Source organism: Cupressus sempervirens, chromosome 10, assembly GCF_028749045.1.
Source record: "Cupressus sempervirens isolate cs-2001-9-10 chromosome 10, ASM2874904v1, whole genome shotgun sequence".
Lineage (NCBI taxonomy): Eukaryota > Viridiplantae > Streptophyta > Pinopsida > Cupressales > Cupressaceae > Cupressus > Cupressus sempervirens.
Genome location: NC_143127.1, coordinates 357,999,071 through 358,015,183, shown reverse-complemented (window position 1 = coordinate 358,015,183; position 16,113 = coordinate 357,999,071). Strand labels below are relative to the sequence as shown.

The 16,113-nt window shown below is 34.0% G+C and overlaps 1 protein-coding gene across 6 annotated transcripts in view; it reads right to left on the bottom strand.

Moving 5' to 3' along the window:
- Positions 1–16,113, bottom strand: part of LOC149534100 (phosphoglycerate mutase-like protein 4) — a 177,117-nt gene that overhangs the window by 118,176 nt on the left and 42,828 nt on the right. Inside the window, exon 1 of one of the 6 annotated variants that reach the window (XM_089803845.1) lies at positions 5,484–5,594. The exons of the other annotated variants lie outside the window; for them this stretch is intronic. Coding sequence (XP_089659971.1) covers positions 5,484–5,579 — 96 coding nt within the window. The 5' untranslated portion in view covers positions 5,580–5,594. Of the gene's footprint in view, positions 1–5,483; positions 5,595–16,113 lie in introns of those variants that run through there. 6 annotated transcript variants of the gene reach the window in all.

Here is a 16,113-nt window from a genome sequence, read left to right as displayed (position 1 = left end):
AGTTTGGCTCTAAGTCCTGTTTGTTTAATTTATAAGAAAAATCACTACCATTGGGGCACAAAGACTTCCAGAAGTAGATATTTCTATTCTATTCTATAAGAAAAAACCTCTACCATTGGGGCACAAAGACTCCCAGAAGTAGGTAATTCTAACTATCCTTTGAGAATTTGAGATGACAATACAAGCTATAGTCAAAGCTTCTAGTCTATGTATCAGTACAATTGCTCCCAATCAAAGCTTTAGCTCCAATTGCTTCTTAACTCACTACGCTCTATTATTGAACATACAATAATAACAAGAATCAAAGACGATAGGCACAAATTACAGTCAAAGCTTCTAATTTTCTCTATCACGATTGCTTCAAGTCAAAGATTCAAATCCAATTACTTCTTTTATTCACTTTTCTCCCAAATTCGTACTACACAATCAAAGTTATATTTGCACAAGTCTAGCAGAGCTTTCTTGCATACAACCAAAAGATAATTTTACAATGAAAGAGTACTCCTTTATATAGGCAAAGGTGTTGAGAAAAAGGAGGAAAAAGTGGGAGCAACTCAACCAACTTTGACCTGGTCTAACCAACAAGAGAAATTATTGGATTACATGTCACTACACATGCAAATCATATTACATGTAATTACAAAATTTCATGCAATACATCATCTTCAATCTACAAACATGAAAACAAAATAACAATCTTAAAGATTGATCTTTAGTGCCTTGAATTTGATGATGACATCATGCACCGTAGGAGGATCCGAAATCTCCATTGTCTTTGAAATGGCTTTTATCCTCACTACATCGGCATATGCTGATTTCACAATCTTAAAATTCGCCAATAGAGAATTCTATAAGTGTTTTGCTAAAGATCTATACAAAGCAAACCTATTCATTGTATGGGAACCAAAATTTTCAGAATCTAAATCAGCATTGATCCTGATTGTATATTCTGAAGTTATCCCTTCAACTGCAACCAAGTTACCATGTTTATCAAGAATTTGACATCCCATTTGTTCCAAGTCGCTCATGATTCCAGTTTCTATTACCTGATAATCTTCTAATTTTGCTTGCAACTTTGTTACAAGCTTTCTTAGTGTCTCTTCTTTATAACCCATAAGTCCATGATATCTATAGAACATTTCACAAGATGGAAGAACATCACACGTGACCATGGCATCCAAATCATATTTGGTGATCTCATCCCAGTCATTCAAAATTTCTTTCAAAGTATTAGCTTTCTAAATCAAAGATGCAATCAAAGCAGGTACCATTTCTTCAAAAAATTTGATACATCCAAGGACTTTGGTTGTATCTGCAATGGCCTCTACTCCTTCAAAAATGACTTCTCCCATCCAAGACTTTGCAGCTTCTATTATCCTTTTCTTTTTAGGTGTATGAGATACAACAACTGTATGTTGTGAGGATTGTTGTCAAATGACCTCATTTAAATGAACAACCTCTTGTTTGAGTTGATTTTTCTTCTCCCATAATTCATGATTACTCTTTAACATATTGACAAGTGTGTCTTGTGCATCTTGTAAACATCCTAATCGTGACTGCTTTCCAAGTTCCACTTTAGTGAACTTGTAATCAGAACGACCAAGTTCTTCAACTGGCTTATCCGCCAGTGGTTTAGCAACTTCTACAAACTTAATTTTTTCAAATCAACTATGATCCTAGAAACAATCTTATCTTTCAAAGATTTAGACCTAGTTTTCTTAATAGGAAGGTAATCTAGGGGTACCCCAACCTTTCTTCTCATCATCATAATCTTGGTCAACCATGCAAGCAAACTGAAATTTTCGTCTGCAAAAAATAGGGTGGAGACCATTGGCATTGATCCTGATTGTATCTCTGTTGTGACCGAGCATGATTTAGTTTGTACAACTCAATTCATAGGTGCATGACAAGAGGATTCTTTCATAAACAACTCAAAACTAGTTAGAGATGTAACAAGTTAAGAAACTTGACCTTTTGTGAGGGTTGGAAAATCTTCGAACACATTCCTTGAGTGTTCGCATTGTTCAACTATTAAAATGGGAGGAGTTGTTGAAGATATGGGAAGTGTCGATGTATTTACTTATGAGGTCAGGATAGAACGTGTGAAGACAATGGAGAGTGAATACACATCATCATCTATTGCACCCAAAAAAGGTACTTCCTACATAGATAGATCCTAAGTTTGTGTAGGTCGTGGAGAAGATATGATCATGGCTTCTTCTTCCTCCTCATCTGCTTTGTCAAGTCCTTCATCTGATTCTCCTTCTAACTCTTGAATTTGTTCAGGTGTTTGAGATAATTTAAATCAATTCCACCTTTCAATTTGACTTTGAGAGCTTTCTTTACATCAGAGGAAGATGCACCATTTTTGCCCGTAATTTTTAATTGTGACTTCCTTCCAAGTGGACCAACACTTCCACAATCCAAACCTAACTTTGGATATACCCTTTTGACACCTTTGATTTTCAAACACTTGTTAGTGTTTGCAAAGATGGACTAAAATCGATCAAGGATAGAAGCACCTTCTTTTTGCTATCATTGAATGGGATAACAGCATCATTTATCAAAACTAGCCTAATGATATTCTAGATCAAGAATATTACCATCATCTTCAATTTGAAAATCAAATGGAATCTCGAGCATATTAAGATCAATAATTTGCTACAATGTTAACCTACAATAGTCCATTTTCATAATATCCAACTCTGTCTGCATATCAATCCAAATGTCTTCTATTCGATGAACATGAGTAAATGCTATCTTAATTTTTGAATTCATCTCTCTGTAATCAAAATCATAACTGGCTTTGAACTTCTTCAATGTAATTAACTGAAGTTCTGCTTCCAAAGCCTTTGCTTTGCTTACAGAAATAATCATATAATGACCGATCGCCAAGGGTTTGGCACAAGAAAAACCAAAACCTGGTCTATGCATAATATGTTGATCAGATTGAACCTCTATGAGTTGTCTGGCCAATTCCATTAAAATGATCCTGTCAATAGCATACCTAGGTAAGGTGTATGGTTCTTTGAAATACCCAACTCTCAAATAGGTAAAAGTTGGAAACTGAATAAAGATGCAACCATATTGATTAACCTTATCCCAAGGCTCATTAGACACTCTTTTGGAAAACAACTATTTATCAAACAAGCATCGGAAATGTCCAAAGAACGCATCTTGAACTCTCCTATAGTGATACTCACTATTTGTCACAGTAATTTGATCACAATATTCCCGAACTGTAACTTGAAGACGGTCTCTTTTGGTTGAAAGTCCTGAAAAAGATCCCATTGCAGCAACACTATAGACAAGATAAGAATTCATGTAGAACGGTGTTGATGTTCCTACATTGAGTAGCTGCTCACAAAGCGCAGTGTTGATAAGCTCTACCCAAAGATATGTTCCTTATTACTAGATTTGAAAAATGAACTTGTACGTCCATGGTTCATAATCATTGGAATCCTTGAGACCGCATATTCTACTGAGAAGAGTAAACAAGTCTTTGTATTCTAGCTTGAAACTAGATCTATGAATGGTTTTAGGCCATCTTGAGAAATTGTTTCTCTTGGAATCCAACCAATATAAATTAACATATTTCTAATAATTTCACTTGTTTTCATTCCATATTTTCAAAGATGCTTCTTTTGTCAAATTCACACATTCTGCACTCTGTGGTACTTTGAAAAATTGTTCAATAACCTCAGAATCAAGGCCAATAATGACATTACCATCTGCATCCTTGACGGTTTTAGACTTTGGATTGAAATGCTTTGCACATCCTAGAACAAATTCCAATTCCAAGGCAACCATAGGAAATGCAAACACCAAATGAATATTACTCCTTTTGATGCGTTTTATTTCATGATTAGCAAGAGCTTCTATTCTTCACAAGAAATCAATCATATCCACATGCCCAATCTTAGTATCTAACACACTATCAAGAATAGACGTGACTTGAGATGGAGTTGTATGAGCCAATTCTTTATCATATTGATATTTCTTTTTTCCTTTCGATTTTGTGGATAAGGGCATTTCTTGGGCTTGTGCTACAACATGAAAATTCCAAAATCTGAACACATCATCAGAGGATATCGCTTCCATAAAAACGTTGATCCTTGATCAGCAACAAAGATTTGGAGTATGGATTAGACATTTCAAAGATCTAGTGTGATGATCTTGAAAGGAGATAAAATGCATATGTAAGGGTTGGAATATGTCTTGAGAAGATGGAAACATGAGGTATAATTGAGCATTTATGGATATGCTTTATGGCGTGAAAGTTGAATGCATGGGAATGTGTGCAAATGAAAAAATTTGATGTTTAAAAAGTGACTTTAAGTTAGAAATAGGTTTCCAAGATGTCGTTGCATGAAAAGTGAATTACACGTATATGTGACATGCAATTGGGAATGAAAAGTGAGATTGCAGATAAATGAGGATGCAGGGTGAGTTTACATGTAATTGCATGTAGAGAATGAGATGAAATGTGTTATGACATGAAAAGTGGAATTACATGTAATTGCTCATGAAATATAATTGCATATGAAAAATAATGTCATATCCCCATTTTAAGATAAAATTTTAATAATAATTAGATAATACAGTGTTATTAAATAAATAATGATAATAAAGTTATATAAAAACTAATACTAAAATATAAAACTAGGAAATAATTATTATTAAGCTGAGAGGCTTTCTACAGTGGAAGCTTTCATCAATGTAAACATTTTGCCATTTTTTTAAAAACTAATGCATGTCTCTAAAATCAATGCTTTTAATATTTCTTCTGCAATTGATAGTTGAGGCAATTACTAAGTGAAGTGTTGGCTAGCAGATCATAATGGACATAGAATAGTGGAAGAGTCCAAAAGCTCTTTAGTGCATTTGGCCACCCTCATCTTCTCGATTTACTGCAAATAACCAAATGACATAGAACTCGTAAGTTTTAATTCAACATATTTTACCACCATCACACTTATCAGAGTCAGTGCAGGGATCATTGCAAAGGTTGAGAACCATACCTACTAACATACAAAAATCGTCAATGCCATACTTTCCTATATATCAAAATCGTCAAAATGTCATTTTCTTTTCTGCTAATCCAATTTATAGACTGCAATTGGCCTCTATTTTTGGAATTCTTGAATTATTTGTCTGGGGCATATACCATGATGTCTTACATTTAGACATTTTAGTCAAGTTGAATTAAGATTTAGGAACTCTGTTATTTGGATATCCTCTAACTGCTCTATATAAAAACGATATACCAAATGAAAATGAGGATTTAACATGAATTAAATCATGTTGTATATTTGCTATATTCTAATTAAGATAATTTGACAGAGTTCTTTGAATTTTCTAATTTAATGCTTCATTCTCCTCTGTGCATTATCAAATACATCACTACGACTATTATTGTGGAGCAGAGCTAGCTGAAAGAAAAGACCTTTTTATAATATGGTTTGATTTGAGAGGCAGCACACCTGAATAATCTGGCTATGACAGAGCCTATTTATCTTTGGTCTCAGGCAGGTTGAATATTTCATCCAAGATCCACAATGCGATGACTTCTCTAACATCTTCTGACTATCATGACTTCAACGCCCATACATCCTTGAGTAATATTACAAAGACTTATCACTGGCTGGATAAAATTTCTAGACTACTTAGAAAAAGGAACTCTCGTAAATTTCTCCTATAAAAGAGGACAATGATTATATAAAGAAAAGATTAGGTAAAAAACAAATTGACCAAAAGTAGAGAAACAAGAAGTTATCTTATTTAAATGATATTATTGGTTTTATTAACTATCTTGCAGCACTAGGTACTGGTCGCCTATAAATATAGGAGATGTCTGACTGTTTTCCTCTTCAGCAATTAGGGAAACAAATATTTGTTTGCAGGGGCATATGTTGTCATCGGTGCCTATGATAATACATGGTAGTGGTTGAAGAAGAGAGGGCAGATATTCTCCTCTATCGATGCCCTCTCTTCTTGCAACACATTTCTTCTTGCACAAGCATATCTTCTATAATTTGCTTCAATGTATAATTTGATTTTCATTGTAGTGATATAAGATAATTATAGAAAAATATTTTTAAAATATAATAGAACATTTAAAAACATATGTTTCTAAATTAGTAAATGCCAATATTAGAAACTAACACAACAATGAAATGTTTGAAAGAAAATAAATCTTTAAAATGATTTCTTTTGATTTAATATGCATGTTTAAAGAATATCAAAACATATTAAATTAAATTTAGAAAAATACTAAAAGTCATCAAATTTAAAATAATTGTCATCTTAAAGTATTCTTTTTGAAATCGAATTTAATTTAGAAACATACTAAAATTTAGATATATTTTGACTATAAGCATTTATAATATTGCCAATAAGTCTTCTATTTATATGTATCTTGATTACCAAGACATGTCAAATTTAATTTAGAAACATACTAAAATATTTAAAAACATATAGCTATATAAAATATAATTAAAAACATATTAAGAAGTTAATTTTAATTTTTCAACTTAACCTTTTTATAAAAATATCAAATTTAAACATAATTTCATAATAGAAAAAGACCAAATGAAAACTATAATAAATAAATAAGTTTTATATTTTTAAAGGATATATAATATAAACATGTTAATCAAAACTATAATCATAACAAAATCATATCTTCAAATTAGATATCTCTCGGCTTATTTTACATAAAATTTAATTAAAATTTTAAGTATGCTAGTTTAATCTATATTATTAATGAAATAATATTTAGTATGATATTTTAAATAATTAAAAAATAATAAAATTTCAATGAGTAAATAAAGAAATAGAATGAATACAAGAGACAATATTGTAGAAAATATGTTAACTTTCTAAATAGATTTTAATAATAAATAAAATAAACACAAATAAATAGGTAAATAAATAATGTAACATAGAATAATATAAATTAACTAAATCTAATGAAAAGTCAAAGAGATGTTTAACAAATAGACATGACTCCTTAAAATTAAGATATAAAAGGGAGGAGAGTTTATTTTATTGGAAAGAAAAAAACAAAGGAGAAGAGAGGAGTTCAAAAACGAAAAATGGAAGAGGAAAGTAATATGAAGAAAATAAGGAAGTGACTTTCTAAAAAAGTATCAATGATATTGAAAGGATACGAGCCTTTGAAAGGGTCATAATTATGAATAGTTGTGACTCTTCACAAATATTTTGATTATAAAGTATTAGGACTTTTCCAAAGGATTTTAGTTATGAAGTGTTGTGACTTTTCGAAAGGATTATAACTATGAAGTGTTGTGACTTTTCAAAGGATTTCTATTATGAGAGATTGTGACTCTTGGAAAAGAAATAATAAAAAAGCATATTTTGTCCTTTCCTGTAATTAGAAAAAGGAAGAATTTTGAAAAGTAAATATAGAGTTGAGATATTCTAAAAGGAATAATTCATTGAAGGGCCGACAAAGGATAGAGTCGCATGGACCAAGAAAAGAAGAAGGTAAGAAAGGTATGTTTATGAATTATATTTGTTTAATTATATTTATGAATTTATTTATACTAATGAATCATACTTGTGGATAATATTGTGTTAACCTATGGGGTTAACACCATGGATATTAATGAAACTCGAAGCATGGAGCATGTAAGATATTAGGATCTCCATCGTTCACCATGGCCGAGAATCAATGTGGACTCGAAGCATTGAGCATGTGAGATATTAAGATCTTCGTTGTGTGCCATGGTTGAGTATCAGTGTGCCAGAATATTCTAATGTTGTCAACATATGCATATGTGATTGGCCTTGGATAGAGGATGCACGTCCAAGAAGAATCTTAAAGGGTGCACTCCAAAGAAGACAGCAAAGTAGCTATGAGCTAGGAAACCCGATCTGGACACGTCCTTAAGATTGGGGTTAAATTAGAGGGTAAATAATAGAGTTAGTTTTATTATTATTGTGGTTCTAACCATTATTTTACAAGTATTACTTGTCACTAACTAACCCAGATAGTGGGGACATTACAAGAATGGATGCAATGTGCCTTGGCATGAAACGAAATGATGCACTTGCATGCGATGATGGAAGGTGGAGTGAAGTGAAATGTGCTCAAGTTCTTGGGAAAGAACTTGCAATTTCTTCCAAATGAAGAAAAACAAAAAAGCAAGCAAACAAACAATGAAAACATGCACAAAAGAAACACGTACCTTTGATATTAGACTCAAACATGTCAACAAGCAAGATACTTCAACATGCAAACTTGAATTTGGAATTTGGGAAAAAACCAAAAGTATGAGACTTTTCATGGCATCTACATCAACAAGTGTGTAACATCAAGCTAAAGCAAGAATCAAAACAGCAAGATAAGCATGAATTAATTAGCAAAATGGAAAATGTCCACTTACTTGAAGATTAATGTGCAAGAATGAAAGGGAAGAAGTCCCAACTTTGAAAATTTTCAAACAAACTTGGAGCTCTTCAACCTTACAATGATGAATTCGAAAAGAGCATCCAATGAGGTGTTTTTGGATAAGAATGCCCAAAACGTACCTTACAATCCCTCAAAACACCAACGTTTTTAACAAATGCAAGCTCTTGGGACGTTTTTCATCGAAAATGCATTTCAAATCTGCCCCAAAGTGAATCATTTTTGTAAATGGAGGGCAAAAACGTGTTTGCCAATAGTAAGATTATGTATGGAAAAACTTCAAAACACCTCTTCTTTAGCTAACAACAGGATCAAAATCACCCAAAAGTGCACGTTTTACCAAAAACATGACTTCAAATCTTCATGAAATGCAAAGATTTCTTCATGGATTTGGATGCCAAATGCATGAGAATGTATTCAAATGCAAAAACGACCCTAGGTAGATAAGATAGATAAGATAAGATAATAATATTAATGTCCACGAAAAACCAAAACGGCTTATGGGACTGAGCATACAACCAGAAGAGCCGGCCAAAGCAAAAGCACCAAACAGTGACTGAGAAGAAATAAAAGCAAGAGACAAACAATAAAGAAGACAAGGTAAGGACTAAGGGTCCTTCCTTGCCACAAAGAAATCAGTAATAGAGAAGTACACCCGTGAACTATCCATAGTTTTAGAATGCCATGAAGAACCTCTATAGGATTGTCACTACCTGTAGAGACTAGGACAATGTCTGACTGATCTGGAATGAGTAGTGGAAGGCCTTTTTAAACCCCGTGGAGGAGACAAGGAAGAGAAAATGGCGGTAATGAGCTGATCTGCAGTACGCGCCTGAGGAATAAAAGACTGCAGGGTAATCTCTCGAAGATGGGTGGCCCCCTGAAGAAAAAGTGCAAGACGTCGCTGATCAATATAGCTGAAGAACATCAAAAGAAAAGAACAGTCTCTGAAAAGGCAATAAAATCTCCCTCTAATCTCATAGTAAAGATGACAACGAAATACGAAGTGGATCTCAGTCTCAACCTCCGCCAAAGTACATAACCTATCAGTCCGATCCACATATGGTGGTTACTCTGAACCTTGAGGTGATGAGAACCAACTCTGGATGAGCCTAGAGAAAACTATAAGGCATGATTCCAGCGTCGATAGAGATAGGCAGGGCGAACAACAATACTATCCTAAATCTCAAGAAAATGCTCAGCATAGAAGGTTATCCTCAGTCGTAGACCCCCCGAGGGATTACTCCAAGTAGTGGTAATGTATTGCCTATAAATATCATGTCGGACATGCTCATTCAACTCCTGACATGAGGGGAGAAGATGAGCAGAAGCATCTAACGAAAACTGATAAGGAGGAAGACGATCAATGTCAATCCCGATCGAACCCATCAAAGAGGTGGCCTGAGCGTACCAACATCGAGACCTAGCAGAAGTGTCAAATCTCATGATCTCCACCGAAGAACAGTATGCCAGATGAGAGTATCTATGCCGATCAACACGTGTCTCCATAAAACCACGAAGCCGATGAAGAAACCAAATCAAGTCAAAAATGAGGGCAAGTTTGAGAAGATGAGCACCAAACTCAGCCAAGACAATGCTGTGAGGGGTGAGTCTATGACATCTAATGATACGTCGTAACAATGTCTGAACCCGCTCAATAGAAGCCCAATCAAAAGTAATAAGAGAAGGCCCCCAAACAATCGAACTATAGAGAACTATCGGACGAACCAAGGAGTCAAAAAGGGACAACTTGGATGAAATATCCTGAAAATGATGCCTGAAGCATTGTCTCTTCAGCAAAGCCAGAGAACCCATACCCTTATAGACTCTGGACTGAATGGCAAGTCTCAAACTAAAATGCGGTCCCAAGAACTTCACACCGAGATACATATAAGAGGGAGTAATCTCAACCTCTTGTCCCTGAAAAAAGAAATGAAGATGTGAGGTCTTTAAACAGTTAAAGACCATAACCCGTGTCTTAGACAATAGACAAATTGACCACAAGCTGCCGCTGAACACAAAAAGAAGCCAGACCATCAAGGAGTCTCTGTAAGCTGTCAGGGAAAGAAGCCAAGAGAACCACATCATCAGCAAAGAGGAGAATAGAGATCAAGACCTGATACAAATAACACCCATCTCTTTGGAGATCTCAAATAAAAATTTGGAATGAATAAATTTGGAGATCTCAAACAAAAATGTGTTCTTGGAGGGCAAGTGCATGAAAATTTCTCCTCAATCTTCAAAATCAGGTTTTATGAAGATACGCGCATGCATTTGAAGACAAATCACACCTTTTGGGTGCAATTACATGTTTTAAAATCATCAAAAGTGACTCCTTAGCAAAATCGCACCTTTTGGAGGCAAGCGCATGTTTTAAAAACATATGAAATAGAGTCTTTAAGAGAAACCACACCTTTTGGATGCTTTTGCATGTTTTAAAATTTGCTCTCAAATGACCCTTAGTGCAAAATCACACCTTTGGAGGTCATTGCATGTTTTGAAAATACTCAAATATGCATGTTTCACCTTTTAGATGCAATCGCATATTTTAATAACACATGTAATGACATGATTTATATGTTTTCAAATTGCATTTTCATTCAAAATTGCACATTTTGGGTGCAATTGCATATTTTGATGAAAATGTGATTGGAGACATGTTATGCACAACTTAAGTGATGAATTAAGAACATGTCCATTTAATTTTTGAAGAAATATTACTCAAATGGATCAAATAATATTTACACTATATAGTTAATATATAATGTGCAAATATCATTTTAAAAGTAATATTTACTAAGATGTTTTGAATTAAAACTCAAAAATTAAATTAAACTTTATAGTTAATATAGTCACTTAAGTAAAAAATTAAAAAGCAACCCAACTTAAAAATATAACATAAAGTGCTCTATAATTACTTTAAATGAAAAATCAAAATGATAAAGTAACTTAAGAACATAACATATAGTGAAATTATGTTATATTTTTCAAAAAGTGAATGTCAACTTCAAAATATAACATGATATTTTAATTCGTGTAGTTGCACCTAAAAGGTCCACTTTTTTAGCACTAAAATGGTCATATCATTTGATTGCCAACTCCGATTAAGCCCTAAGATAAATCGAATCAAAGGAAAAACTGAGAGCAATGACTTGAGCAAAACCAAAGGACTAAAAGCCAACAAACACACCCAAGAATGAGAAAAATAATGTTAAAGGCTTCAAAAATCAAGCATAGGCTCAACAAACAGAAAAACTAAAAAGACTTGATGAAAGCCTTTAGTAAAAGGATTCATTATATCAATTTGAAATGATTGATTGATCAATACAAATCAATTATATAATGAACTAAACTCGGAGAAATGCGCAACTAAGTTGAAACAGTTCCATACAACACCTACATTTTGTGGTGACAAAATGCAAGACAACAGATTGGTAGGGTGTGCAGGGAGTTTTAATCTAGCAAATGATATAAGATATCTATTTATCCTTGTTATAGATGGATGTGATTTTTTTCTCTACTAGGATCCAAGTGGAGATAGGATTGATATTGCAGATTGGGTGAGTCGTCATTGTTGGTATGGTGACAATATGTTCAAGGTAGCTTTCTGGGTAGTGCTACCATCACAGAAGTTTGTGGGTGATGCTAGGGGCATACATATGTATTCGTGGGATCCGGGTGGATCATTGTGTTTGTTTGATTCCTATGATTACTTGAGGACATGAAATCTTGACGAGGGAGGACTGTAACGTCCCCTTTTTAGCATGACCATTATAGTGGACGGATTTAGCCTATTATTGGGTCCTTGTAGGCTAATACTGGTGATTAAAGGATCCTGCTGAGGGTTATGGCTATATTTGGCGAGACTTACTATTTGTAGTAAGTCAATTGATGGTTTTGATGAGTTTAGATGAGTTATAGGAGTTGAATGATGCTCTTAGTTTTTATTTTTGGTTTCTGGTTTTGTAATGTTCCTTTTTTGTGATATTAGAGAAATGACTAGCCCAACTTATGAAATAATTAAAAGTGACATTGGGGTTAAATTTAAAACTATGCAATAGTCCCTTTTAATTAAAAAGGGGAAAAGGTGACAAATGGGCAACAAGACGAAAGACAATGGGACTCTGAAGAGTCACTGTTGAGCATTAAAAGAAGTCTCATTCATTTTGGACATGTTTGGTTTACAATTTAGACTGCATTCTCTCTCTTGGGGAGTTATTTGGAAAGCTTCAGCTTTCATTTAGCCTAAGGATAGAAACCCTCATGCCGGTAGACAATGAACACAACCCCATTGTCCGTGGAGAGGTCACACTAAGTGTCTCACGTGTGCTTACAGGTTCTTTCTTAGTTTTTCGAACTAATTGTAGTATTGTGTTTAAGATTGGATTTTTGATATCTAGTTATTGTATTGCTGATTATAATGCAATAAAACAATTGAGGTATTTTAATGAGCATTTATCGGTTTATTTGCTAGTTTATATTATTGGCTTGGTTTGCATGAGTTATCTATCATGTGCTGAAATTTGTTTATGAGAAATACTGCTAGAATATCCATTCAAGATATTACAGGTTTCAGCTCCAAGAATCATGGAAGGAGCAACTATTTTAGTACGTCACCCCGTCAAGTTCATTGATCATCTTTCTTCATCAAGATCACTCATGTGCTGTCAGATTTCAATTTTGATGTTTCTCCAATCATTTTCACAAGATAGGTGAATTGTGATTATTATTTAAATACTTATGCTAAGATTGTTATTTTTGTTGGTATTGTATATCGATCACCTTAATGTCATAGCTTGTTGGAACTAGGTTAAAAAGTTCTAAATTTTGGAAATAGGAAACAATGACCTTGTATGTCGAGATATCATGATATTGATTGAAAGATCATTTTTGAGCCAAATGGAGTTAATAAAATATAGTATTCAAATATGTGTCGAAGTATATAGAGAAGGGCATTTAAGTGAAATAGATCTTCATGAAGCTAACTGTTTGAATGATGAGGAAGATTTGTTTATACAAGCAATGGCTTGTTGCCAATGAAATCATTCTTGGATATCTTTTGTTTGTATTTTGTGGAGAAGTTGGTTTTGCGGGATTTGAAGAAATTTCATGGTTGAACGTGCCATGTATTTGCTTGTATTTTGAGTCACTCTCAATAATGTGAATCCTACTACAAAACAGTGATTGAATACTAACTTGGGCGGCATTCTCTAGGAGTGACGAATTTCCTTTATGAGCTGCAAATTCATGTGTGGTCAGCATTCCTTCCTACTAGGTAAGCATTATTTTACATTGAGCTAGACATACATAATCTGCAAGGCTGTCTACATATATGTGGCCTGTGATTTACATATAGGGTCTACGACCTATACTAGAAAGTAGAGTTTCATGTCTTTGAGTTGTGATTTGTCTTAGCAGCATTTCATGAAAAGTGAATCAATCTGGTTCAAGTTTGTAATTCAAATCTATCTTTCAGCATTGAGTATATTTGCAAGTAAATTATAATTGCAAATGCAGTTAGTTGTATTTGGCAAGAAATAAAACAGAATTCAATTTGTGCTTTTAGTTTAAGAATTTTAGATGCATTTTACTTATTGTTGCAAACCCTAGAAGTGCATAAATATTCACAAACACAAGGAACTACAATTTCTAGCATTGTATTATATTTGAGGCAATACCCTAGTGTGGGATATTACATTCTGATGATGGCCCGATGGAACTCTTTCATATATTCAAGACGAGAACTTTTGCTTACTTCAACCCTTACATTTTCTTGAGAAGATCAAACTCATAATCAATGAAAAAGAATTATCTCTTCAATGTCTCCACCATCTGGTCCCACCTTGTGCTCCTTTCCTCTTCTATCCCTCTCCAATTGAACATCCTCCCACCAAATTTTTGCATGACCTTTCAGTTTGGCCTTCACAAATTTGACCCCCTTAGCACTTCAACAACTTCATACCAGATCATTGATTCATTCAAGCAGCTCCTCTGAGCTAAGATTTCCCAAAAATAGGGACTTCAATCTTGGGTCTCTTTTCAATCCTAGAAATAACTCTCAAAAAACTATCCTCCTTACAATCCATAGCCACTTCTAGTGCTTCTTCTTCAACTTGTCCTTCAAATTCCTCCTCACTTTCATCTATTACCGCAATATGTATTCCCTTACACAACTCTCTTAATACTTGTAGCTGTCACTAAAGGGCTCTAAACCCTTCTTTTATCACACCAGCAACTCTCCAACTATGGTTCCTTCTCTCCCACCACGGTTCCTTCGTGGAAGCTTTTTTCTACTCTTATCTCTCAAACCCACAACCATTATCCTGGTGCAAACTACCTCATAGCCAGCAATTTGTCAACACACTTAGGAACACTTTCTCTAATACCACATGATGAAGGGTACTCCCCTTATCAACAAAAACACACACAACAAAATAGATAAATTACAGCAAATTGCAAGAACAAGAAACTCACTTCCTACTGTCTCCAATGAAATGAAATTACAATATTCAGAAATATAACATGCACAACCACATGGGCATTTTTATCACAATATACTGCAAGTGAGAACCATCATATATGTCTTCAAAACTGCCCTAGATAACCCTATGAGCCTTCATTTTATAGGGGAATTTTAACCACCCAAGAAGGTTACAGAAATTCTAACCCTAAATGTTAAGGTTGATCGTCCCTAAGATATTATTATTTATCTTTTATTATATTGGAATAGGCCCCAAACAACTTTCAAAACTCAAACGTTTTTTCTGAAGGAATTTTGTTTTTCCATCCTATGTAGTGCAACTTCTAGAGACCAGAACTCTTCACTCATTGTCCTGATTGGTTATTATAACCACATTTCCAAAATGACATGAAGTACCTACAGGCAATAGTATGCATAGTCATTCGTGTCAAAGTTTGACACCTTTTCAGAGCCTCTAAAGCCTTCAAAAATGAGTTCAAAGTATTTGTACCCTTTTGCCAAAACTGTAAATTTTCAATATCTTCAAAACCAGACTTGATCTTGCAATGAAACTTTACTGAAGGGTTGATATACCCAAAGTGAACCTTCAGGGAAGAAATTAGAACATTTTGAGCTCAAACGAACAACTTACTAAAAATTGTATATTTTTAGAAATAGTAACTCTGCACAAAGATGGCCCTTATTGACAAACTAGATGATATTTATTCTGGGTGATGCAAGATTTCCCTTACTCCCAAGATGCTCCTACATTAATTAAGTTGCATCTAGTAGAGTCCAAGTTCATCCATACTTTCTTGCATTCGTACTAGAAGTAGAAATAGAGATTCTAAATTTTAGTTGGAGTTAGAGTGGGAGTAGGAAAATCAAACTAAATCTTCTTTGCACATTGGGAAGGAAAATCTTTAAAAGTGCAAAAAGTTGATATCCATTGAATGAATAGCATAAGTCACCTAAGTAATTACTAGAAAATCATATTATCTCATTGAGCGAGTATCCACAGTTCAAGGAACCTTGAAGTCATTTCATGACCTTATGTTGCAAGCTCTTAATGAGAGATGACATTATATCAAGAGAGGATTGAGTAGTTGAGGTTTCATCTCAAAATATTGGATATTTAGTTTTGCATGTTGTAGTGGAATAAAGCTCACATCAACAATATGCAACATCCACAAGGTCGATGATAATGGGCGAGAGGCCA